This window comes from Onychostruthus taczanowskii, unplaced genomic scaffold (genome assembly GCF_017590055.1).
Source record: "Onychostruthus taczanowskii isolate IOZ18803 unplaced genomic scaffold, ASM1759005v1 scaffold240, whole genome shotgun sequence".
NCBI classification, from domain to species: Eukaryota; Metazoa; Chordata; class Aves; order Passeriformes; family Passeridae; genus Onychostruthus; species Onychostruthus taczanowskii.
Window position 1 is genome coordinate 268680 of NW_024499685.1, and position 25003 is coordinate 293682.

At 55.5% G+C, this 25003-nt stretch overlaps 4 protein-coding genes across 6 annotated transcripts in view; 2 read left to right on the forward strand and 2 right to left on the reverse strand.

Annotated features, from left to right (window-relative positions):
• The window catches only part of PUF60 (poly(U) binding splicing factor 60), a 28373-nt gene extending 19625 nt beyond the window's left edge, over positions 1 to 8748 (forward strand). For 2 of the 3 annotated variants that reach the window (XM_041406102.1, XM_041406104.1), the window contains 5 exons: positions 1123 to 1336; positions 1732 to 1922; positions 4093 to 4228; positions 5149 to 5384; positions 8318 to 8748. In XM_041406102.1, coding sequence (XP_041262036.1) covers positions 1123 to 1336; positions 1732 to 1922; positions 4093 to 4228; positions 5149 to 5384; positions 8318 to 8617 — 1077 coding nt within the window. In that variant the 3' untranslated portion in view covers positions 8618 to 8748. The remainder of the gene's footprint in view (positions 1 to 1122; positions 1337 to 1731; positions 1923 to 4092; positions 4229 to 5148; positions 5385 to 8317) is intronic. The other variant, XM_041406103.1, reaches the window with a different exon arrangement.
• Positions 8749 to 11390: 2642 nt separating this feature from the next.
• LOC121336733 (GPI-linked NAD(P)(+)--arginine ADP-ribosyltransferase 1-like) lies at positions 11391 to 14387 on the reverse strand. Its single transcript, XM_041406110.1, has 3 exons — positions 13866 to 14387; positions 12729 to 13107; positions 11391 to 11561 (listed from the first exon to the last, which is right to left on the reverse strand). Exons 2-3 carry the CDS (start codon positions 13071 to 13073, stop codon positions 11391 to 11393), a joined length of 516 nt encoding a protein of 171 aa, XP_041262044.1. The 5' UTR covers positions 13074 to 13107; positions 13866 to 14387.
• A 739-nt stretch (positions 14388 to 15126) lies between these two features.
• On the reverse strand, positions 15127 to 15876 carry LOC121336734 (NAD(P)(+)--arginine ADP-ribosyltransferase 2-like). Its single transcript, XM_041406111.1, has one exon. It carries the CDS (start codon positions 15874 to 15876, stop codon positions 15127 to 15129), a length of 750 nt encoding a protein of 249 aa, XP_041262045.1.
• Positions 15877 to 18436: 2560 nt separating this feature from the next.
• On the forward strand, positions 18437 to 19162 carry LOC121336735 (erythroblast NAD(P)(+)--arginine ADP-ribosyltransferase-like). Its single transcript, XM_041406113.1, has one exon. It carries the CDS (start codon positions 18437 to 18439, stop codon positions 19160 to 19162), a length of 726 nt encoding a protein of 241 aa, XP_041262047.1.
• Positions 19163 to 25003: the final 5841 nt, after the last annotated feature.

Below are 25003 nucleotides of genomic sequence, written 5' to 3' on the forward strand. Positions count from 1 at the left end.
CTGGAGGCTGTTTCCCCTTGTCCTGTCCCTGTTCCCTGGCAGCAGAGCCCGAACCCCCCGGCTGTCCCCTCCTGGCAGGAGCTGTGCAGAGCCACAAGGTCCCCCTGAGCCTCCTGTGCTCCAGGCTGAGCCCCTTCCCAGCTCCCTCAGCACTCCTGGTTCTCCAGAGCCTCCTTTCCTCCAGGCTGAGCCGCTTTCCCAGCTCCCTCAGCACTCCTGGTTCTCCAGAGCCTCCTTTCCTCCAGGCTGAGCCCCTTCCCAGCCCCCTCAGCACTCCTGGTTCTCCAGAGCCTCCTGTGCTCCAGGCTGAGTCCCTTCCCAGCTCCCTCATCACTCCTGGTTCTCCAGAGCCTCCTTTGCTCCAGGCTGAGCCCCTTCCCAGCTCCCTCAGCACTCCTGGTTCTCCAGAGCCTCCTTTCCTCCAGGCTGAGCCGCTTTCCCAGCTCCCTCAGCACTCCTGGTTCTCCAGAGCCTCCTTTCCTCCAGGCTGAGCCCCTTCCCAGCCCCCTCAGCACTCCTGGTTCTCCAGAGCCTCCTGTGCTCCAGGCTGAGTCCCTTCCCAGCTCCCTCAGCACTCCTGGTTCTCCAGAGCCTCCTTTCCTCCAGGCTGAGCTGCTTTTCCAGCTCCCTCAGCACTCTGGTGTAGGAATGTGCCCTCTGTTGACAGAGTGACAAAGCTGTCCTTTGTCCCCCTAAAAAGCAAAGAAGCCCAGAAGTTTCTCTCCTTGGTTAGGTGAAAAGCCACCTCGTAGGCCTAGGGGACTTCACCTCAAACGCAAGGATAGCCAATTGGACAGGAGCCAAAAAGTCCCACCTTTTTTACTAGAAAAAAGGAAGAGAACAAAGAAACTAATTGCTTTTGTGAGGTGTTTTACCAGGAGCAAGAACCTCTTGCACCTGGCTCGGTTTTCCCGTTTGTTATTTTGCCTTTTATGAAACCTTCTTGTTTCCAACGTGGCAGCAGAAGCCATCCTGCTGATTTTTATGGCTCCAGGGGTAGCTGAGCTATCTGGGGTGTGATACAGACCTCTGAGAGCTTGTGAGACCTGGCTGGAGGAGGCACCTGTATCACTCCTGGTATTCCAGGCCCTTCCCAAGTCCATTCCCACGCTGTCCCTGCAGGTGGGGAGGCCCAGCAACATCGGGCAGGCTCAGCCCATCATTGACCAGCTGGCAGAGGAGGCCCGGGCCTTCAACCGCATCTACGTGGCCTCAGTGCACCAGGACCTGTCGGACGACGACATCAAGAGCGTGTTCGAGGCCTTTGGGAAGATCAAATCCTGCACCCTGGCCAGGGACCCCACGACAGGGAAGCACAAAGGCTACGGCTTCATTGGTACAGCCGGCTGGAGCTGGGCAGGGCAGGGCAGGGGGAGTGTGCTCTGCTCCTGGGGCTGCCCTTGGGGCTGGGCTTTGCACCCTGGTGAGGGGGTAGGAGTAAACTTGGAGCAGGCCAGGGCGGGATTTAGAAATATAATTTATAGTGGCTGTGAGGGGGTGAGGTGCTGGCACTGGGTGTCCAGAGGAGCTAGGGCTGCCCCAGCCCTGGCAGTGCCCAAGGCCAGATTGAACAGGCTTGGAGCAGCCTGGGACAGTGGAAGGTGGCCCTGCCCATGGCAGGAGGCAGGAAGTGGGTCTGGAAGGTCTTTGTGGTCCCTTCCCACCCAAACCATTCCATAATTCCACGACTGAACAACGGAAGGCTCATGGGTGAATGATCTCCTCCTGCAGAGTATGAGAAGGCCCAGTCCTCCCAGGACGCCGTGTCCTCCATGAACCTCTTTGACCTGGGGGGTCAGTACCTGCGGGTGGGCAAGGCCGTGACGCCCCCAATGCCACTGCTGACCCCTGCCACACCTGGAGGGCTCCCCCCTGCAGCTGCTGTGGCTGCTGCTGCTGCCACCGCCAAGATCACAGCACAGGTGAGACATGGGGTGGAACAGGGGAGACATGGGGGTAGAACAGAGGAGACATGGGGGTGGAACAGGTGAGACACGGGTGGAACAGGGGAGGCAGAGGGACAGCTCAGATGAGACACAAGGATAGCTTAAGGGAGGCACAGGGACAGCCTCAGGTGAGACATGGGGACTGCTCAGGGGAGGCACAGGTGAGACATGGGGGTGGCTCAGGGGAGGGACAGGGACAGCTCAGGTGAGACACAAGGATGGAACAGGGACAGCAGAGGTAAAGCACAGGGACAGCACAGAGCACTGCACAGGGTGCCCAGAGAAGCTGCCCTGTCTCTGGAAGTGACTAAGGACAGGTTGGACAGGGCTTGGAGCAACCTGGGGTACTGAAAGGTGTCCCTGCTCATGGCAAGGGGTGGGACTGGATGAGCTTTAAGATCCCTTCCAACACAAGCCATTCCAGGATGCCATGATTCCAGATCATACTCTGTCCCAGGATTTCACACATGGAAGCTTGTCCCTGGCAGCTGGGGAATCTGAGACACCAGGTTTTGGAATGATCTGGCACAGCTGATGAGAGCTTTATTTCAAGAACTGGTGGGGAAGGGTGGAGGGAATTCCTCATCTGGAAATCAAACCAGCAGTGAGGGAAAAATGGATGCAGGAGAGGCTGAAAGAAAGCAGGGAAGGACATGGAGGGGTGAGGGCTGGGAGCAGGAGCAGCTGTGTGAGCAGTGCTCTGGCTGAAGGTTGCACCTGTAGCAGGGTGGAACAGGCCTGGGATGGCTTTAGGCTGCTAAAAACAGGGAAAGGCAGTGATGGGTTGGCTTGGATATTGATACAGAGCTTGAGTTCTCTAATTTCGTTTTCCTGAAGTACCAGGAGCTCCAGGGTGGGACCACTGGGCACAGATTCCCATGGCTGTGCCCCCATCCCTGCCTTGGGCAGCAGGATCCCCCCATGGCACCTTAGCCCATGGAGCAAGACAATTCCAGCACTGTTGTGTTGTGGAATTTTCTTGGGCAGGAATTGCTGGTCAGTGCAGCCCCTGGTGCTGCTGCAGCTGAGGCTCCAAAAGGCTTTTTGGGGATGTTTTCCTGAATCAAAAGTGGAGGCAGGAGTGGGAGCAGCTGCCCCTCACCTGGAACTCACAGGCACCCAGCAGAGATTCCACAGGTCTGGAAAGCTCTGCAGTCAGGGCAGGGGGGAAACTGAGACATGGCTGGAATTACTTGGATCAAAATCACTTTGGGAAGGAAGTATGGACTCTGCTTAAGTGAAATGGTAGGGATATGGTACAGAGGGGTAAATCCTGCTGGTCTGTCAAGAAACTGTTCCTGTGAGGAGAGTGGCACTAAAGAGGGAGGAGCAAGGGTCAGCCCTGTCTACCAGAGGTAGGAAAAGTCAGATTTGTAAGGAAGTGAAGGAACCAAAAGTATTGGGAAAAGTTTTTTAGCCATTTCAATGAGAAGTGGGGGCAGCTGGTGACCAGTGGAGCCAGAAATTCCAGTGGTTTTGTTCCAGCACTTTGCCATGCCCCTTCAATAGGAGCTTCATCTCCACTGGAAATAGGAGTGGCCTTGTGGGCACAGGAGCAGAGCCCTGATGGGATGGGCTGCATCCCAGAGCTTGGCCATTTATGCAGGGCAGAGTTGGGATATCACAGCAGCTTTGAGTCACAGATCCACTAACAGCTGGGATGGAGGGACAAAACCTTGGGATCTTCTGCTCTGCCACACCAGAGCTTACAGGAGCCCCGAGAATAAAATAGAGAGAAGGTTGTGAGCAATTAAACCAGGACGACAATGGCCTGGAAAGCAACAACAGCCAAAAAACATTGGGATCCTGGGGTGTGTTTTAGGCACATTATTTCAGTGCTTCCATGGAAGTGCTTACTGTTCAGCTGGATGTTCCTCCTGGATGTTGTTGGAGTTGTGGGCACCTGGAGTCAGGGTGTTCCTTGGGAGTTGAGTTCCAGGAGGTGGTTTTTCTTCCAAGGTGCTTCAGAGTTTCTGTTTCCCTGCTGGGCTGGGTGACACCTCTGCCTTCCCGAGCAGCACTGGGAGCTCCTGGGGATGGGAGTATTGGGAATTTCCCAGGTGTGGGACAGCTGAGCCTGGCTGGGTGCTCTGCAGGGACAGTCCCTGGGGCAGGGGTGACCCCAGGTTTTCCGTGTGTCCCGCAGGAAGCCGTGGCAGGAGCTGCAGTGCTGGGCACGCTGGCGACCCCGGGGCTTGTGTCCCCTGCCCTGACCCTGGCCCAGCCCCTGGGGGCCCTGCCCCAGGCTGTGATGGCTGCACAGGCCCCTGGTGTCATCACAGGTGGGTCCCCTCCTCCTGGTACCTGTGTCCCCTGTCTGCAGGCACCTGTGTGTGTCCCCTGTCTGCAGGCACCTGTGTGTGTCCCCTTCTGTCACCTGTGTCTGTCCCTTCCTCCTGGTACCTGTGTCCCCTGTCTGCAGGCACCTGTGTGTGTCCCCTTCTGTCACCTGTGTCTGTCCCCTATTGCTGGCCCCTGCGTGTGCCCCCTTCCTCCTGGCACCTCTGTCCCTTGTCTCATGGCACCTGTGTGTGTCCCCTCTTCCTGTCACCTCGGTGTGTCCCTTCTTCCTGGCCCCTGTGCCCTCTTCCTCCTGGCATGTGTGTGTCCTCTCCCTTCTGTCATGTGTGTGTGCTCTTGTCACCTGTGTGCTTCTCCTCCTGTCACCTGCACATGTCTGTCCCCTCCTCCTGTCACACACGTGTGTTCTTCCCGTGTCACCTCTGTGGGTCCCCTTGCTCCTGTCACCTGTGTGTGTTCTGCCCCATGTCATCCGTGTCCCTGGCCCTGCCTGGGATGTTTTTTGGATTAGTTTTGGTGTCCCATAGATGGGACATGCTGTGGGTTCCCAGCAGGAACACCTGGCATGGGGGGAAAGCTGGATAATTGGCAGAGGTGTCACTGACCACTGTCCAGGTGTCACTGACCATGGCCTGGCTGTCACTGACCTTGGCCTAGGTACCACTGAATGTTTCCCAGGTGTCACCACTGTCCAGGTGTCACTGACCACTGTTCAAATGTCACTGATCATTGCCCAGCTGTTACTGACCATGGCCTGGGTACCACTGAATGTTTCCCAGGTGTCACTGCCCACTGCCCAGCTGTCACTGACCTCTGCCCAGCTGTCACTGACCTCTGCCCAGGTATCACTGACCATTACCCAGCTGTCACTGACCATCCTCCTGTGCCCATGCTCTCCCAGGTGTGACCCCTGCCCGGCCGCCCATCCCGGTGACCATCCCGCAGGTGGGGGTTGTGAATCCCATCCTGGCCAGTCCCCCGGCGCTGGGGCTGGTGGAGGTGAAGAAGGAGAAGGAGGAGGAGGAGGTGTTCCAGGAGTCGGAGCGGCCGGAGATGCTGAGCGAGCAGGAGCACATGAGCATTTCGGGCAGCAGCGCCCGCCACATGGTCATGCAGAAGCTGCTCCGCAAGCAGGAGGTGAGAACAGCAGGGGACAGCTGCCCGCTGTGTGCCAGGCTGGGCTCTGCAGGGCAGGGGGCTCAGGGGCACCCACAGCAACCCACGGCACCTGTGAGCTCACCCACGGCAGGTCTGAGCTCACCCACAGTGCCTCTGAGCTCAGCCACACCCACAGCACCTCTGAGCTCACCCACACCCACAGCACCTCTGAGCTCACCCATGGCAGGTCTGAGCTCACCCACAGCACCTCTGAGCTCACCCACACCCTCAGCACCTCTGAGCTCAGGGGCACCTGCAGGTTCCTCTGAGCTCGGGGGACTCAGGGAACACCTGGAGAGACTCAGGGGCACCTGGCCTTGCACTTCAGGATTGTTTTACATGGTCTTGGAGTGCCAGGACAAGGGAATGGCTTCCTACTGCCAGAGGGCAGGGTGAGGTGGGATACTGGGAAGGAATCCTTCCTAACATTCCATGTAATATCCCAGTAATGAGGGTTGGTGGGCCCTGGCACAGGGTGCCCAGGGAAGCTGTGGCTGCCCCATCCCTGGCAGTGCCCAAGGCTGGGCAGGGCTTGGAGCCACCGGGATGGTGGAAGGTGTCCCTGCCCGTGCCACAGGGTAGGAATGGATGGGCTCTTAGTCCCTCTATCCCAAACCATCCTGGCATTCCATGATCTTCCCCGAGTCCCTTGGAGGGCTCAGAGCAGGCCCTGGTGAGGTGTCTCTGACCAAACTCTGTCACAAAATCAAACCCTGGTGGCCTTTGGGCTGGAAGGGTGGGACTGGCACAGGCCAGGCCAGTCTGTCCCAAGAACCAAGTTTACCTTTGCCCCACAACATTCCGTAGTGGGGTGAGTCCTGTCTGGAATCCCAGAGGAACCCCCAGAATGGGTGACAAGGTGAGCATTGGTCATGGGTTGGACTCCTTGGTCTTGGAGGTCTTTGCCCACCTTAACTGATTCTGTGAATCCCTGAGGTGTCGATCAAACAGGAGTTCATGGGAATTGCAGTGAGGAAGAGGACAAAAAGAGGGATAGAAATAGAACATTAAACAGAACAATGGATTCATGGATTTTTGTGAGGGCTGTTGGAGGGGACTTGGTGATCTTGCCTGGGCATGTCCAGTTTGTTCCTTTGCTGGAGTCTCCTGACAGATTCCCTGACCTTTTACAGGGAATCTACAGTATTTCTTCCCCATTTGCTAAGAGGGACATTGCTGGCAGCATTCCCCAAGGATTGAGGGTTCCCTCTTTTCCCAAGGGTGCCTTGGGAAGTTAAACACACCTTGGAGCTCCTGTCCCAGCAGCCACAACCACCTCAATCCGTGGGACAGCCTGGCTTGGGAAAAGCTGAGCAGACCTAAATAGTCTTATTTAATGTTTGAAAAAATTTAAAACCCCAAAAACCCAAAACTTTTTAAATGTAATGCTCCATCCAAACCTGTTTGGAATTCTGAGCCTGCAAGTGCCCTTGGTTTGGGCTGTGAGGAGCAGCACAGGAAATGTGTTCACGTGGAGCCTGGAATGCCCCAGGTGTGCCAGGTGCACAGCACAGCCTGTGCTGGGATTTCTGTCCCTGAAGGTCCCCAGAGGCCACCTGGACGTGGCCCTGGAGCTCAGGCCAGGTGACCTGCAGCTGTCCCTTCTGATCTGAGATCCCCAGGGGCTCAGTCATGGAAGGGGTGTGACCTACCTGTGTGTCCTGTTGGGAGCACGCAGAGCACCTGGGGAATCCGGGAGGGCAGGAAAGGAACACAAAGAGAGTTGTGAAAGAAGCCAAAAATGCTATGCCTGTGTGCTATTTTCAGGGTCTCCTGTCAAAGGTGAGGAAATGATGAATCTGACTCCATGTTCTTAGAAGGCTAATTGATTATTTTAGGATATTATGTTATTAAAGAATACTAAACCAAACTATACTAAAGATTACAGAAAGGATACAGACAGAAAACTAGAAAGACACTAATGAAATCTCGTGACTCTCCCCAGTCTCAACACAGTTTGACTATGATTGGTCATTAAGTAAAAACAATTCACATGAAACCAATGAAGCAATCACCTAGCACATCCCAAAGCAGGAGAAGCAAATCAGATAATTATTGTGTACATATTTCTCTGAGGCTTCTCAGCTTCCCAGGAGAGGATCCTGGCGAAGGGATTTTTCCAGAAAATATGACAGTGACATACCTGGCTGGCAGCAGCACAGGGAAAATGAGAGTGGTGCCCGAGGCTCGTTGTGCTTCCAGGGTGTGTCCCAGGACATGGCACACAGCATTCCCAGCCCAGAGGAATTCTGATCCAGGGGCTGGCTCCTCACAGCCAGCAGCACACCGGCCTGCAAACTTGTTGCCGCATTTCTCTTCACAGAGAAAAGCAAGGCACAGTTCTTCCCAAGAATATTTCTGAGTTTCACATTCTCTGAACATCAGAGAGAGGAAAAACAGTTCTGACCATTTGCTGCGCCTGTGCTGTAGAACTAGAGTAGAATGCACTATGGAGATTGTTTGCCCAGAGTGATGGTGGTTTGTTTCCTTGGCCTGTCAGTGCCAAGAGTGTGTGTGGGCAGTCACCAGATGAGTGCAGAGTTTGCAGAGCAAGTGCTTGGCAGATTCAGGTTAGATGCAACATAATGCAGCATAATAAAGTAATGAATTAGCCTTCTAATAAGATGAAGTCCTCCTCCTCATTCCTCCTTTGTCGGGTTGCCAGGCAGCAATAGAAACTCGCAGTAGAATAAAGTAATGAATTAGCCTTCTAATAAGATGAAGTCCTCCTCCTCATTCCTCCTTTGTCGGGTTGCCAGGCAGCAATAGAAACTCAGCGTTCGTCCCTGAGAGCCTGAGCCAGCGGTCCTGGGGCGTGCCTGCCGTGCCCAGCAGTGGGGTTTGGGGTTTGGGGTGCTGGGCTGTGCCCCTGCGTGTCCCCAGGCGTTCATTGCCCGCTCCCTCCCTTGCAGTCCACGGTGATGGTGCTGCGGAACATGGTGGACCCCAAGGACATCGACGACGACCTGGAGGGAGAGGTGACGGAGGAGTGCGGCAAGTTCGGGGCCGTGAACAGGGTCATCATCTACCAGGAGAAGCAGGGCGAGGAGGAGGACGCCGAGATCATCGTCAAGATCTTCGTGGAGTTCTCCATGGCCTCAGAGACTCACAAGGCCATCCAGGCGCTCAACGGGCGCTGGTTCGCGGGCAGGAAGGTGGTGGCCGAGGTCTACGACCAGGAGAGGTTCGACAACAGCGACCTCTCGGCATGAACTGCGCCCCGGGGCTGATCCCAGCCCTGCTCCCAGGGCCTGGATCTGGGGATGGGCCTGACTCTGCTCCCAGGGCCTGGATCTGGAGATGGGCCCGTCTCTGATCCCAGGGCCTGGATCTAGGGATGGGCCCGTCTCTGATCCCAGGGCCTGGATCTAGGGATGGGCCCGTCTCTGATCCCAGGGCCTGGATCTAGGGATGGGCCCGTCTCTGATCCCAGGGCCTGGATCTAGGGATGGGCCCGTCTCTGATCCCAGGGCCTGGATCTAGGGATGGGCCCGTCTCTGATCCCAGGGCCTGGATCTAGGGATGGGCCCGTCTCTGATCCCAGGGCCTGGATCTAGGGATGGGCCCGTCTCTGATCCCAGGGCCTGGATCTAGGGATGGGCCCGTCTCTGATCCCAGGGCCTGGATCTAGGGATGGGCCCGTCTCTGATCCCAGGGCCTGGATCTAGGGATGGGCCCGTCTCTGATCCCAGGGCCTGGATCTAGGGATGGGCCCGTCTCTGATCCCAGGGCCTGGATCTAGGGATGGGCCCGTCTCTGATCCCAGGGCCTGGATCTAGGGATGGGCCCGTCTCTGATCCCAGGGCCTGGATCTAGGGATGGGCCCGTCTCTGATCCCAGGGCCTGGATCTAGGGATGGGCCCGTCTCTGATCCCAGGGCCTGGATCTAGGGATGGGCCCGTCTCTGATCCCAGGGCCTGGATCTAGGGATGGGCCCGTCTCTGATCCCAGGGCCTGGATCTAGGGATGGGCCCGTCTCTGATCCCAGGGCCTGGATCTAGGGATGGGCCCGTCTCTGATCCCAGGGCCTGGATCTAGGGATGGGCCCGTCTCTGATCCCAGGGCCTGGATCTAGGGATGGGCCCGTCTCTGATCCCAGGGCCTGGATCTGGGGGTGGGCCCGGTTCTGATCCCAGGGCCTGGATCTAGGGACGGGCCCGTCTCTGATCCCAGAGCCTGGATCTAGGGATGGGCCCGTCTCTGATCCCAGGGCTTGGATCTGGGGATGGGCCTGACTCTGATCCCAGGGCCTGGATCTGGGGATGGGCCTGACTCTGATCCCAGGGCCTGGATCTGGGGATGGGCCCGGCTCTGCTCCCAGGGCCTGGATCTGGGGATGGGCCTGACTCTGATCCCAGGGCCTGGATCTGGGGATGGGCCCGGTTCTGATCCCAGGGCCTGGATCTGGGGATGGGCCTGACTCTGATCCCAGGGCTTGGCTGGGCTTGGCTCCTGGGAATCGGTCTACCTGTGATCCCAGGGCTCATCTGGTTGATCTCAGATCCAGGGAATTGGCCCAGCTCTGGTCCCAGGGTTTGTCCAAGCTTAGATCCAGGGAAATGGTCCAACTGCGTTCCAAGGAATTGGCCAAGCTCGCATCCAGGGAATCAGCCCAGCTCTGTTCCAAGGCATTGGCCAAGCTCTACTCTGGGGACCGGCCCTGCCCCCTCTGCCTCCCAGGGTTTTTGTGTAAAGGACATTCCAGGACATTCCAGGGCGGGCACAGGGATCTGGGGTCTGGGGAGTTGAGATAAAAACGCAAACAAAGGCAGTGTCACTTGTGTGTGTGTGTGTGTGTGTGTGTGACAGGGCTGCCACCACCTCGGCCCGGGCTGGCACAGGGCCGGCACTGCACTGGCCCCTCCTCGGGCCAGTTTGGCCCCTCCTCAGCCCAGTTTGGCCCCTCCTCGGCCCAGTTTGGCCCCTCCTCAGCCCAGTTTGGCACCTCCTCAGCCCAGTTTGGCACCCTGGGGAGCAGGGCTGGCCCACAGAGGTGCTGTGGGTGCCCCTGCCCAGCCCCAAGCTCCCTCCAGGCACACTCGGGGCAGGAGCAGCCCTTTCCCTCCAGGATGGGCCCCAGGGGATTGGGATGGAGCCAGGGGGGAGCTTGGGGAGGGGGATTCACCCTTGGGGGCTCCTGTCCTGGCACAGCGAGGAACTGGGGGTGCTGGGGGGGAGCCCTGATCCAGAGGAACTGCGCTGAGCCTGTGCTCAGGAATTCCACAGGTCTGGGATCCAGCAGGAGGCTGGAGGAAATGATCCTGTCACTTAAGAAATGCCGATCTGAGCAGGATGATGTCCAGGGAACCGCAGCAGGGAATTCCGAGGGAGGGAAAACCCTCGCTCGGGGGGTTGCTGCCAGGCCTGGGCATGTCCTGCAGCGGAGCTGGCAGACTCAGCAGGGCTGGAATGGCTCAGCCTGGAGCACAGCCAGCAGCACGAGCTGCACAGCTGGCACGGTGGGATGCAGCTGGGGGCTGTGGCAGCTGGGCTCGGGGATGCAGCAGCTGGGGTGTGGGATGCAGGGATTTGGGGATGCAGGGATTTGGGGATGCTCTGCAGCAGCTGGGGTTGGGGATGCAGGGATTTGGGGATGCAGGGATTTGGGGATGCTGTGTCTGCAGCAGCTGGGGTGTGGGATGCAGGGATTTGGGGATGCAGGGATTTGGGGATGCAGGGGTGTCTGCAGCAGCTGGGGTATGGGATGCAGGGATTTGGGGATGCTGTGCCTACAGCAGCTTTGCTGCTGTTTTTGGCAGCGCCGAGCTTTCTGGGGTAGCTGCACAAATCACTGAGCAGCTCTGTTTGGGGCCACCTCTGAAAGGAGGCTCTGGAGTTTAGAGAAAACATCCCAAAAATGCAGTGGGACCGTCTTCCTTCCTTCCAGGCCGGGCTGGGCGGTGTCTGGAGCAGCCAGGGCCGGGGAAGATGTCCCTGCCCAGGGAAGATGTCCCTGCCCATGGCAGGGCTGGCACCGGCCGCGCTTTAAGCTCGCTCCATCCCAAACCATTGCAGAGCCCCCGGGGCCGCCATGGGGCGGGGCGGGGCTCGGCAGCGCCAGCAGCTCGTGCTGCCGCCTGCTGTTGGCACCCGGAACTGCAGCCGGGAGCCGCGCATGCACGGTGCTGCTGATTTACCGTGCTCGCTGCTGCCCTCCTGTGGACAATTCCCGAACCGCAGCTCCAGGAGATGAGCGGTAAAGAGGGAAAATCCCCGATTTGAAAGAAAAATGAGTTTCCTGAGCGAAACACCAGTTTTTTTTTTTTTTTTTTATATAAATAAATGGGTGGTGCTGCCTCAGTCCCCTTTTCTCCATTTTATTTTTCATCCTTTTTCTTCCTATTTCTTTTTCTTTTTTTTTTCCTCCCAATGCTAAAGTTGTGTTACGTCAAATCAGGAACTTTGGAACTGGCCCCAAACTGATTATTTATCCTTTTTTAATTGCACTGAGCAGCCCCCGCCAGCTCCCTCAGCCCTTCCTGGTGCTCCAGACCCTTCCACAGCTCCATCCCTTCCCTGGACATGCTCCAGCCCCTCCAGGTCCTTTGTGAGGGGCTGCAGTGAACAAAGAAAAAGGGAGGAACATTTCTCCAGCACCACTTTGAAGATGGAGGTTTGAAAAATAAAGCTTTAACAAAAACTCCAGGAACTGCTTTGTTTTAGGAAATGAGGCTCCCTGCAGGAAAGGCATTAAAGGAGCTGGAGCGGATACATCAGGTGAGCCAGCAGCAGATTTTGGTAAACTTTTGATATGCCAGGCAAGCAAGGATCAAATTTCTGACTGTCACTTAAGAAATGCCGATCTAAGCAGGATGATGTCCAGGGAACCGCAGCAGGGAATTCCGAGGGAGGGAAAACCCTCGCTCGGGGGGTTGCTGCCAGGCCTGGGCATGTCCTGCAGCAGAGCTGGGAGACTCAGCAGGGCTGGAATGGCTCAGCCTGGAGCACAGCCAGCAGCACGAGCTGCACAGCTGGCACGGTGGGATGCAGCTGGGGGCTGTGGCAGCTGGGCTCAGGGATGCAGCAGCTGGGGTGTGGGATGCAGGGATTTGGGGATGCAGGGATTTGGGGATGCTGTGTCTGCAGCAGCTGGGGTTGGGGATGCAGGGATTTGGGGATGCAGGGATTTGGGGATGCTGTGTCTGCAGCATTTGGGATTTGGGATGCAGGGATTTGGGGATGCTGTGTCTGCAGCAGCTGGGGTTTGGGATGCTGGGATTTGGGGATGCAGGGATTTGGGGATGCTGTGCCTACAGCAGATGGGATTTGGGGATGCTGGGGTATGGGGATGGAGGGATTTGGTATGCAGGGATTTTGGGATGCTGTGTCTATGGAGCGTCCAGCCTCGCGCACGGCGGCGTTGAACTGCCTGTGCACGTCCGTCATCGTGTAGGCCATGAGGGCGATGGCCTGGTCTTTGCTCAGAGTGGACGAATGGGAGCCCCGCTTCTGCCACTCGGCCGTGGCCTTCACCCAGACCTGGGAAAACTCCTTGTTCTCCTGGAACTCGGAGCCGTTGAGGGCCGGCAAGGCCTCAGCCATGGCAGGGCCACAGTTCAGGTACTGGTCATCAAAGGAGCTCTGGGCCATGTCCAGGGGCACCACCGTGATGGCCGCAGTGCCCACGGTCATTGCCAGCAGTGCCAGGGTCTGAGCCAGGGGGGCCATGGAGAGGAGAGTCCAAAGTGACCACTGTGGGACACTGGGGGACACAGAGGGGACACAGAGGACAGACTGTGTGACACAGGGAGGACACTGGGGGACACCAGGGGATGCTGAGGGGACACTGATAGGCACTAATGGACAGGGGACACTGAGGGACATGGGGGGACATGGGGAGGCTTCCTTGGTGAGAGGCTGGGGAGTGACAGTGGGGTCAGCCCGGGGGAGGGGGATCAGCCTTGGCCAGGAGACCCCTGGACATGGCCTGAGACCCTGATCCCACATGCTAGCGCCACTCTTGGGTGCCCCAGTGTCCTCCAGTCATCCTAGAGACCCCAATGCCTCTCCCACAGTTTTGTGACATTCCCCTGGGGTCCCCTCAGCCCCCCCCCCAAGACCCCAACTCAAACCTGGGGTCACTCCCTGAACCCCCAGTGTCCCTCTAAGCCCACCCCCAGACCCCAACACCCCTCCCAGTCTGGTTTCACTTTTGGAATTGTTGGAAATGATACACCCCAGGACCCTAACTGAAATCCCAGGATCACCCCCTGCCCCCTGCACTGTCCCCAAGCCCTCCCATGGCCCCAGTCACACTCCCAGGCCCCCCCTGCTGCCCCCCGGAGCTCAGTGAACCCCAGTCCCACGTCCCCCAGTGTCCCCCAGCTTCCCCAAGGACTCCAACCCCATGTCCCATTCCCCTGCAGGGTCTCCCCAGTGTCCCCCAGGGCCCCAATCCCGATGCCATGGTCCCTTCTCCCCTAGTCCCAGTGTCCCCTGGAGTCCCCCCAGCCCCAATACCGAAACAAACTCCCTGATGGAACTGCAGGTATCAAAAAGCCAGAATTCTTTATCAGCTTGGTCTCACAGCAGATCTCTCCTGGTCCTGCAGCTCAGGGGGACTTTGCCACTTCTATCCACTGTAATTATAAATATTTATTAAAACGGGCTTCTTAGCAGATACAAAACCAGCACATTTCCTGTAAATAAGAGGCATGGCTCCGCCTCTCTCCGAGAATTCTTTTATTTTCCTGGAGAATTCCTAAGAAGTCATCTGGAAGTCATTTTTACTGAAGTCGCCAATATTCCAGATGACCTCGCCTGAACTTCCGCTTTTGGCAGGCGCTGCTCCTTCTGTGTTACAGGCCCTGTCAAAAACCCCACTGGAGTTCCCCTTCATCTTATTCTCCACTGCTTTGAGCCACATTTATTGTCCTGCGTAAATTCTTTCACATCCTTTTATCATTTTTGGCAGTCAGACTTTAAGATCTACCCAGCACCTCCAGCATGTGAGGAAAAGCCACACTGTGAAAAGCCAAGTGTCCACAAAGCAGTCCTGAAACTTGATTGGAATAAAGGGACAGAGTTTCCACAGCCATACCCCCGTGGGGTTTCTCTCTCAAGCTTTTAGAACGTGCAGGCTCCTTTTATCCCAAACTCCCAGCCTCATGTTGCCCTCTTCCTTTCCCCATTGGCTGAGGGACCGGGAAGGTGCAGCGGTCCCAAAACAATTACCCCACATCCCCCTTGAACCTGACATTTTCTCCCAAAGTTCAGAAGTCCAGGCTGTCTGGGGTATGGAATAGACTTTGTGGGGACTGATTTCTCTTATTAGCCGAAAGTTCAGGACTTCAAACGTTCTGGTCAAACCACCAAGGATCTGTGACAAACTTCATGTCTGTAGAGACCCATTTTGAAGACACAGTCATCAATATCTCCTAAACACCCCCAGCCCTCTGAGTCGTTTTTCAAAGCCATCACTGTTGTATCCTGCTTTTTGTTTTATTAGTAGGTTTATGGTTTGATTTGTGATTTGGTGGTTTTCCTTAGTGCTGTTTTTCCTTTTGTCTCCAACTGGGATTTAACGAAGCTCCAGGGGGAAACTGCCGTCCCCCTCTCTTATCATCAGCTAGCCAGGAAAAGAGAAGCGGCACATCACCACCCATCTTTCCTATCAAATCCTTCCCCGTGGCGGTGGCGATGCGCCCAGTGAGTGTCATTGTCCCTGGGTGTCCCCAGAGCCACAGTGGGTGTCCCCAGTGGCTGTCCCCTGTGCTGTCACCTAACTGACCTCGCAGTTGTGTTTGGTCAAGGACCCCGCAGAGTAGAGACTGATCCATGTCCTCTCCCCGTCCCAGATGACTTTTCTGACTTCAAACATCTCGAAGGGCGGGATCAGCACCTCCTCCTCCCCCGGATACATGGAGAACTGACGGATGTTGGCGCCGTAGCATGTGCGCACCTCAAAAATCGTGTCTATCCCAAATTGCAGAGCCACCTCTTTGCTCAGCGACGTCGACGTGAACTGACCGAACCGCACCGTGTCGCCTCGCTGTGCCTGGAAACGAACACCACGCACGCCCCGGAACACGTTGTGACACTGCTCGTTCTGAGCGTGCCTCAGTGTCTCCAGGGCGTCGGTCAGCAGGAAGTGCAGCGTTTTGAAGTGGAAGTTGTCCTGGTATTCCTGGTGGGAGCGCCCGGCCCTGCGCATGGCGGCGTTGAACTCCTTGTATACGTCCTGCGACGTGTAGGTCATGAGAGCCAAGGCCTGCCAGTGGGATGCCAGAGGGGACACAGGAGAGCCCCGCCACTCCCACTCAGCTCTAGCGGTTGCCCAGCCCATGGCAAAAGCAGGATTGATCTGTAACTCGGAGTTGTGGAGCTCCTGCAACTTTGCATTCATGGCAGGGACACAGCCCTCGTACCGGTCATCAAAGGCGTCCTCAGCCAAGTCCAGGGGCACCACCTGGATGGCCACGGTGGCCACAGCCAATGCCAGCAGTGCCAGGGTGTGAGCCAGGAGGGCCATGGCGGGAAGGGGAGACCACGAGCAGTGTGGGACACTGGGGGACAAAGAGGGACACACTCAGGGAACACTTAGGGCATAAAGCAACACATGGCAAAAGTTCCTCTCTGGGGGTCAGCTGTGGGGCAGGGGCAGCTTCAGCTAGAAGACCTCGGGACACATCCTGGGATGCTGATCCCAAATCCTGGGGTCATTCCTGAACTCCCCTCAGAACGACAGGATTACAATCCCACTCCCATGGTCCCATGTCCTCAAGCCTTAGTGTCCTCCTAGATCCTCTGCAACCCTCTTGTGACCCCTAAAACATTCCCTCATCAGCCCCAGTGTCCCCCATATACCTCTCCCCAACCCAAGTCCCTGCCATAATCCCATTACTCATTACATGTCACTCCAGGACCCAACCCAAATCCAGAGGTCACTCCCTGCTCCCACAATGTCCCCCTGGAGTCTCCCATGGCCCCACTGCACAATCCCAAACCCATGTCCCTCCCCAGTGTCCCCCAGCCCCAGGTACCGATATCACCCGGATTGAACTCCCTGATGGAAGTGGAGGTATCACAAAGCTGGAATTCTTTATCAGCTCACACTCACAGCAGATCTCGCAGTTTTCATTGGGAGCGTTTCCTCTTTCAGTGATGCCTGGCAGTGAAGGTTTTGAATCCAAAAGGATTTTTTTAAAGCACATCAGGCATTGCTCTGTAACACACATGACAGTTTTGTCCTACAGTCACTAAGTATGAAATACATGTTCACACTCCTGTGAAAATTCAAGAAGTTTAATAAAGGACAATAGGAGACAAAGACAGTAAAGCAAAGATTATGGCCAGGTGTGTCTTGGCACGCAGCCAAGAGTGCGCCTTCACCCTCAGGATACCCCTTAACTATTTTTTCTATTCCATCCCCTCTCCGACAGTGATTCCCGTCCCCTATTCCTGCTGGGAATGAAATGTGTGTGAGATTTCTCCTTTGGGAAGGCAATGCTCCTCAAGGATCCTCCTCAAGATGGAGAGAAAGAGATGTTCCCACGAGTGTTGCTGTGGGGAGTGACATCAAGCCCTGCTGAAGAATAATATCTTTCCACCAGCTTTATCAGAATTCTTTAATGGAATTGTTTTGATAGAATTATTTAATAAAATGGCTGTGCACAGTGGCCTTGGTGGCCACACTGGCCAGGGTAGCTGTGGCAGCCTTGTGGCTGAGGGATTCGTGGTGATCATGGTGGCCACGATTGCCACAGTGACCACAGTGACCTCGGTGGCCTGATGGCTCAGAGAATTCGGGTGGCCACTGCCAGGGCTGTGGTGGCCAGGAGGGATCCTCCAAAGTGGAAGGGGTCCCTGGAGATGCTCCCACATGGGGGACAAAGAGTGGGGTGAGGGCAGCCAAGTGGGGAATGAAGGGGTCAGTTCCAGCCATAATGGGGGGGTTGGGGTGACAGGTGAGTTGGGAGCCATGAGGTGACAGGGTGTCTGATGGCAGCATGGGGGGATAGAAGAACCAGGGAGATCAGGGGTGTCATGGTGGTCTCAGGGGTGACAGGGGTCAGGGGGAGTCAGGGAGTGCCAGGGAGGGAACAGGGAGTGCCATGGGGGGTTCAGGGAGTGCCATGGGGGGTTCAGGGAGTGCCATGGGGGGTTCAGGGAGTGCCATGGGGGGTTCAGGGAGTGCCATGGGGGGTTCAGGGAGTGCCATGGGGGATTCAGGGTGTGCCAAAGGGGTAACAGGGGGTGCCACAGGGGGTCCTGACTCACCCACATCCAGCACACTGTGCCCATCCCCACAGCACTGCCTTTGGTGGGTAGTGACAGGGTCGGTCTGGGGGGTCCCTGTCCCTGTCCCTGTCTCTGTCCCTGTCCCCCTTGTCCCATGGCAGGGATGTCCCTGTCCGTGTTCCCTCCCAGAGGTGGGGATCCCCATCTCTGTGCCCTGTCGTGTGCCTTCCTGTCCCCATGCCCACAATGGGTGTCCCCAGACTCGGTGCCCCCAGCATGTGTTGTCCCTGTCCCCAAAGTCTCAGGGAGTGTCCCCAGCCCCTGTGCCCTGTCATGGGTGTGCCCTGTACACTGTGGCTGTCCCCAGCATTGGGTATCCCTGTCCTTGTTTCCAGCTGCGGGTGTCCATGTCCCACCAACCACAGTGGATGCCCCTGTCCCCCACCCCCAGCGAGTCTCATTGTCCCCTGTGCCTTATCATGGCTGTCCCCAAGGCCACAGTGGGTGGGTGTCCCCATGGCCCCAGGCTGTCCTGTGTGGCATCACCTCACAGCCATGCGCAGCTGTATTTGCTGAAGGTCCCAGTGGAGCGGAGACTGACCCACGTCTTCTTCCCATTGGGGGTGACTTTGGTGACCTTGAAGGTCTCAAAGGGTGGGACCAACACCTCACTGTTGCTGGGATCATAGGAAAAAGCCTGGATGCCCATACTGTGGCACATGTGGACATTGAATATGGTGTCTGTTCCGTATTTCTGGGTGCTCTCTTTGCACAGCGACGTCGATGTGAATTGACCAAACGCGACTGACCACTCCATGCCTGGAAATGAATGACATGCACAGCCCCGAATAATGACCGTGACCACCGTGGCCTTCCTGGCACCACCCAAGGTCTCACCCCTGGACATGGCCCAGGACTCCTTCGATGACCAGTACCAGGGCTGTGTCCCTGCCATGTATGCAAAGTTGCCGGAACTCTACAGCTTCGAGCGCCAGATGAATCTTCTCTTTGCCAGGGGCTGGTATAATGCTCAGGCTGAGTGGACCCGGCGGGGCTCTCCTGTGTCCCCTCTGGCGTCCCCATGGCACGCCGTGGCTCTCATGGCCTACACGTCACAGGACTTGCACAAGGAGTTCAACGCGGCCGTGCACGTGGCCGGGCGCTCCCGCCAGGAATACATTAACAACTTCCACTTCAAAACGCTGCATTTCCTGCTGACCCAGGCACTGGTGACGCTGAGGCAAGCTCAGAATGCCCAGTGTTACAACGTGTTCCGGGGCGTGCGTAAAGTTCGTTTCCAGGCACGGCGTGGCCAGAGGGTCCGGTTCGGTCAATTCGCATCGACGTCGCTGAGTGAACCAGTTGCTCTGCAGTTTGGGACAGACACGATTTTCAAAGTGCACACATGCCACGGCGCAGACATCCGTCAGTTCTCCGTGTTTCCAGGGGAGGAGGAGGTGCTGATCCCGCCATACGAGACCTTTGAGGTCACCGAAGTCACACGGGATGGGAAGACAACATGGATCAGTCTCCGCTCCAGTGGGACCAGCAGCAACTACAACTGCGCGCTGCTGTGAGGTGACAGCGCAGGGGACAGCCTGGGGCTATGGGGACACCCACTGTGGCCCTGGGGACACCCATGATATGGCACAGGGGACAATGAGGCTCACTGAGCATGGGGAACAGGGCCAACCACTGTGTTTGTGGGGAGAAGGACACCCAGTGCTGGTGACTGCAAATTCGGGGACACCCATTGTGGGCATGAGGGCGACAACATCCATGACAGGGGGGGGACTGGACATTCCCAGGGTCAGGTGATGACAGCCAGGCCCAGCTCTGGTGTTTTACCCTCAGTTGTCAGTTTGGGGTTGGTGATTTGGGCTGGTTTTTGCCCAATTCAGTGCCAAAATCAGCACAAGACTCCACTCAGTGCAGCCCCGATGGCCACAAATGGGGATTGTCCCTTGGCCACATTCCAGGCAGAGCATCCTTCGATAGCCCCAAATAGGTCATTGTCCCTTGGCCACATTCCAGGCAGAGCATCCTGCCACATCCTGCACTTCAGGGGGACCTTACAGGCTGGAAATTGGGAGGTTCAAGAGGGGAAGGGCAGGTCCTGTCCCTTTGGGAGGGACAGTCCCCAGTGTCTGTCCAGGCTGGGAGGAACCTGCTGGAGCAGCTGTAAAAAAGGTCCTGGGCTTGCTGGGTGGTGACCATTGGAGCTGGCCATGTGGCCTGGGGGCAGGAGGGATCCAGAGTGCACCAGGAAGAGCAGGCCCAGAAAGTCAGGCAGTGTTTGTACCCCTTTGCCCTTCCCTGTGCGGCCCATCAGGATTGCTGTGTCTAGCTCTGTCCAGTGCTGTATCCATTTCTGCCCAGTGCTGTATCCAGTTCTATCCAGTGCCATGTCCTGTTCTGGGCTGCTCTGGACCCAATCCTTTGCTCAGGCTAAAAAATCAGGGCGACAGACCTGGTGGGTGATCAGTGAAGCTGGCTGTGTGTCTTGGGGCCAGGGGTGATCCAGAGGGTATTGGAAAGAGTGGGGCCAGGAGGTGTGGGGTTGATCGTGCCCCTCTGCCCTGCCCAGTGAGGCACAGTGCCATGTCCATCTCAGCCCAGTGCCATGTCCTGTTCTGGGCTGCTCTGGACCCAATCCTTTGCTCAGGGATGAGCCTGAGCTGGGAGGTTGGGCCAGGTGCCCACTCTGGGTCCTTCCAGCCTGACCCATTCTGGGATTTGGGGATTCTGGCAGCTGCGGTTCGGGAATTGTCCACAGGAGGGCAGCACCGAGGGCGGTTTAGATAGGCGGCACTGCGCATGCGCGGCTCCCGGCTGCAGTTCCGGGTGCCAACAGCAGGCGGCAGCACGAGCTGCTGGCGCTGCCGAGCCCCGCCCCGGTCACACCCTCACTTCCTGGCCCTGCTCTTCCCAATGCCCTCTGGATCCATCCTGGCCCCAGGCCAGGGAGTAACAGGGGCTCAGGGAGTGCCATGCAAGGTCCCGGTCCACTCGCTTCCAGAACAGAGGGCCCATCCCCAAAGCACTTCCTTTGGTGGGGAGGGACAGTACAGGGCGGCCCCTGTCCCTGTCCATGTCCCTGTTGTCCCCTGGCAGGGCTGTCCCTGTCCCTGGTCCTTCCCAGTTATGGGGATCTCCATCCCTGTGCCCTGTCATGGGTGTCCCCTCTCTGCATTCCCACAATGGGTGTCCCCAGCAGTGAGTGTCTCTGTCCCTAAACTCTCAGTGAATGTCCCCACCTTCTGTACCCTCTCATGGGTGTCACCTGTCCACAGTGGGTGTCCCTGTCCCCCATGTCCAGTGAGTTTCATTGTTCCTTGTGCCCTGTCATGGGTGTCCCCACGGCCACAGTGGGTGTCCCCATTCCCCCAGACAGTCCCTTGTGGCATCACCTCACAACCACTCGCAGCTGTATTTGCTGAAGGTCCCAGAGGAGTGGAGCTGGATCTGTGCCTTGTTCCCTTTTGGGGTGACTTCAGTGGCATTGAAGGTCTCATAGAGTGGGATCAGCGTGTCCTTCTCAGCAGGATAGTAGGAGAATTTCCAGATTTCCACACTGTGGCACCTGTGCATCAGGAACACCGTGTCTATCCCGAAGCACTAGGCAGATGTCTTGCTCTGTGACGCCAATGCGAATTGACCGAACCAGATGGTGTCACCATGCTGTGCCTCAAAGGGGACCCCACGCACCCCCCAGAACATGTCCCAACAACATGGTATCTGAGCTTGCCTCTGCCTCATCATCTCCAGGGCCTGGGTCAGCAGGAATTGCAGTGTTTTGAAGTGGAAGTTGTCCTGGTATTCCTGGCTGGAACACTCAGCCCCCCAGGGACCCCAATCCCAATACCACAGTACTATGTCCTCCTGGCCGCTCCAGAAGCCAAATCCTACTCCCAAGATTTCAAGTTTCCTCAGGTTCCCTAGGACCCTGACCCAAATCCTAGAGTCACTCCCTGAGACCCCCAGTGTCCCCCTTGGCCCGTCCCCAGATACCAATTCCACTCCCGGTCACCAATTTCTTTGGTGTCAACCCAGGAACCTCAGCCCAAAACTGGGCATCACCTCCTGTGCCACAATGTCTCCCAGTCCCTCCCATGTCCCCAATCCCACTCCCACCATCCTGTGTCCCCTTTCACTTTTGCCCAGGGCACCCCATGACCCCAATCCCAGTCCTGTCACTCCCCAGGGTCCCCCCAGGATTGCAATCCCAGTCCCACATTCCTTCCCAGCCCCTGATACCGAAATCAGCTGGAGTGAACTCTCTGATGGAACTGGAGGTATCAGAAAGCTGGAATTCTTTATCAGCTCGGACTCACAGTGGATCTCTCCTGTTCCTGCAGCTCAAGGGGGTAAATTTGCTACAGGGTATTTATACATCATAATTTAAAATATTCATAAAAATGGGCTACTGACCTGATAAAAAAACAGCACTTTTCTCTGTAAATAATTTGCATGACTCCACCACTTTTAGGAAATAATTTTTATTGTCCTGGAGAGTCATAGAAATGGGGTTTCTCGATGTAGTTTTTACGTAGTGCTCCAATAACCCAGATGACCTTGTATTGGAACTCTTGATTTGGGTTGGTGCAGCTCCTTTGGTGTTACAGAACTTGCCAAAAAACCCTCACTGAAGTTCCCTTTACCTGTTACTCCATGGGCTCCAGCCACGTTTATCCTTCGTATCCACACTTTTACCTCCTTTTTGTGCTTTTGCCTATGAGCTGTAGCAGCAACGGTTCTCCTCATCCAAGTGGCCAGGAAATCCAATGTGGAACAAAAGTTTATGGTATATACTCTGCTCACTGTAACTGCAAGAAGATGTGGAACAAGGGGAGGAGCTCGATGTGTTACAAAGAGCTCTGGAATTGGCAGCAGAAAAAGAGCAAACATAGGAACTCACTTGCCATCTGCTTTGAGCATTGCTCATGCCCATGGAGCCATAGGGAAAGAAAGAAGTCAATTAACAGCACAGAGATCTCCGATTAAATATAAACAACAAATATTGTTCTTTCTTGATTGCATCCAGCTGCCCAAAGAAGTGGCTGTGCTACAATCCAGGGCACACCAGCTTGGGGATTGACAAATCCATTTGGGAAATAGACTGGCAATAAAGCTACATGAGAGGTTCCGCGACAAAGCATCCTGGTGTTAATTCCTGAGAAAGGAATTTCAGCCCCAAAAAAGAGGCCTCGATAGAGTTGGGCAGGTTGAAAATTGGCTGCTTATCTAAAAGCCTACAATAAAGAGGGTAGATGTGTGAGAGGTAACTCCCAATAACCAGGTCAGGCCCTCCCCAGCTGATGCTGCAATTTGTAAAGGAGAAAAGCACAACAGAGCTCTGGGGAATCGATGTGATGGGGACTCATCTGTGGCCTCAGATCCTCAGTGTCCATAGAACACAATTGTCAGGTCTGTTACAGACCTGTGTCCAATACATTTTCAAAAGAGCCCTTTGGATTCAAAACCATCCCCTCCAGGCAGCACTGAAAGAGGAAACACTCCTGGCATTACTGACTGTGGGAAATGGAAAGATAGAAACTTCCACGCATTCAGGAGGGAGGGTTTGATCTGCAGCCTTGAAAGGAGCTTGAATTGATGTAAGAATAAAGTACACTGACATTAAGTAGAAAAATCCTAAACTTATGTTTCTATAGTTGTGAGTAAGAATATGCCTCAAGTAAGTAAGAAACTGTATTGGGTAACATGGTGAAGGTTCTATAGTACAGTAATGTGATTGCATAGAGTAAGTGAAGAGTTTAAGGGTCATAATAAGCATATGTGTGCACGTGAGTTAGAAGCCCAAGGGCAAAAACATCTGCAGTGCAGCAGACGTGAGTGAAGGTGATAGGTCATAAAAGCAAAATAACTGACCATCGGATTAGAAAGTTACATAGTGTCTTGCAACAAAGAACTTGTGACTACTTTGTGCTATGCCCGACTGCCTGCTCCTCTAAAATCTCACGGCCTCTGAGACTGATGTTTATCTGAGCGATAAATCCAACGGTAGCCCAACAGTAGTCCCATCTCTTCATTAAAAGCGGCGGCAATGATAACTGGCAAATGGATTTTCTGAGCTACCACAACAATGTGGACTCGGGTATCTCCTGGTGTTGGTGGATCGCTTCTTGGGGGTCCAGAACTTCTCCTGTCACACCAACAAGGCCAGGGAAGTCACTCAGGTACTCTCCCAAGAGATCGTCTCCCGGTTCAAGGTGCTTACAGGGATTTCATCTGATAGAGGACCCCATTTGGTATCTGAGGTGTGGCAGCAACTCAGTGAGCCGTGGGGAGTGGGAGTGGGGGGCACTGGGGGGATGTGGGGCACTTGGAGCAGGATTGGGGTGCTGGGGGTACGAAAGAGGAGAAAGAAAAGAAAGTGTCAGTACCCCTGAAGGCGCTGGGCAGAGTTGAAAGACTGACTGGCAAAAGCAAGAAAAGGAAGTAAAATTGTGGATATGCAGGATGAACGTGGAGGCTACTGGGATTAACCACACCCTCTTTATTGTAGGCTTTTAGATAAGCAGCCAATTTTCAATCTGCTCAACTCTATCCAGGCCTCACTTCTGGGGCTGAAATTCCTTTCTCAGGAATTAACACCAGGATGCTTTGTCGCGGAACCTCTCGTGCAGCTTTATTGCCAGTCTATTTCCCAAATGGATTTGTCAATCCCCAAGCTGGTGTGCCCTGGATTGTAGTATTGCCACTTCTTTGGGCAGCTGGATGCAATCAAGAAAGAACAATATTTGTTGTTTATATTTAATCTGAGATCCCTGTGCTGTTAATTGACTTCTTTCTTTCCCTATGGCTCCATGGGCATGAGCAATGCTCAAAGCAGATGGCAAGTGAGTTCCTATGTTTGCTCTTTTTCTGCTGCCAATTCCAGAGCTCTTTGTAACACATCGAGCTCCTCCCCTTGTTCCACATCTTCTTGCAGTTACAGTGAGCAGAGTATATACCATAAACTTTTGTTCCACATTGGATTTCCTGGCCTCATGGATGAGGAGAACAGTCTCTGCTACAGCTCACGTTCATCTAGGCCAATCCTGGCTGATTGAGTTGTTTGGAAAAGCACCCCACAGGTCCTCTGAAGTGTCAGTTGATAGAAATAAAATAGAAAGGTTCAGTTCCCCTGAAGGCACTGGATAGAGCTTGAAGACTGACTGGCAAAAGCATGAAAAGTGTGTAAAAGTGTGGATGTGCAGGATGAACATGGCTAAAGCCTGTGGAGAAATAGGTAAAGGGAACTCGAGTGAGCATTTTTTGGTAAGTTCTATAACACAGAAGGAGCAGCACATACACAAAGGAAAAGTTCCAGGTGCGGTCATCTGGAATATTGGGGCACACAGTGAAAATGGCCCCCAGAGACCCCATTTTTATGGCCCTCCAGTACCATAAAAGAA

Excerpts from the sequence above, each read along its gene's own strand:
- LOC121336733 (XM_041406110.1), bottom strand. The coding sequence starts at position 13,073 with ATGGCCCCCCTGGCTCAGACCCTGGCACTGCTGGCAATGACCGTGGGC. Across the intron at positions 11,562-12,728 it reads CTGGACGCTCCATAGACACA|GAGGGCAGCAGCGAGCACGG; the intron begins GCATCCCAAAAT and ends AATTGTCCACAG.
- LOC121336734 (XM_041406111.1), bottom strand. The coding sequence starts at position 15,876 with ATGGCCCTCCTGGCTCACACCCTGGCACTGCTGGCATTGGCTGTGGCC.
- LOC121336735 (XM_041406113.1), top strand. The coding sequence starts at position 18,437 with ATGACCGTGACCACCGTGGCCTTCCTGGCACCACCCAAGGTCTCACCC.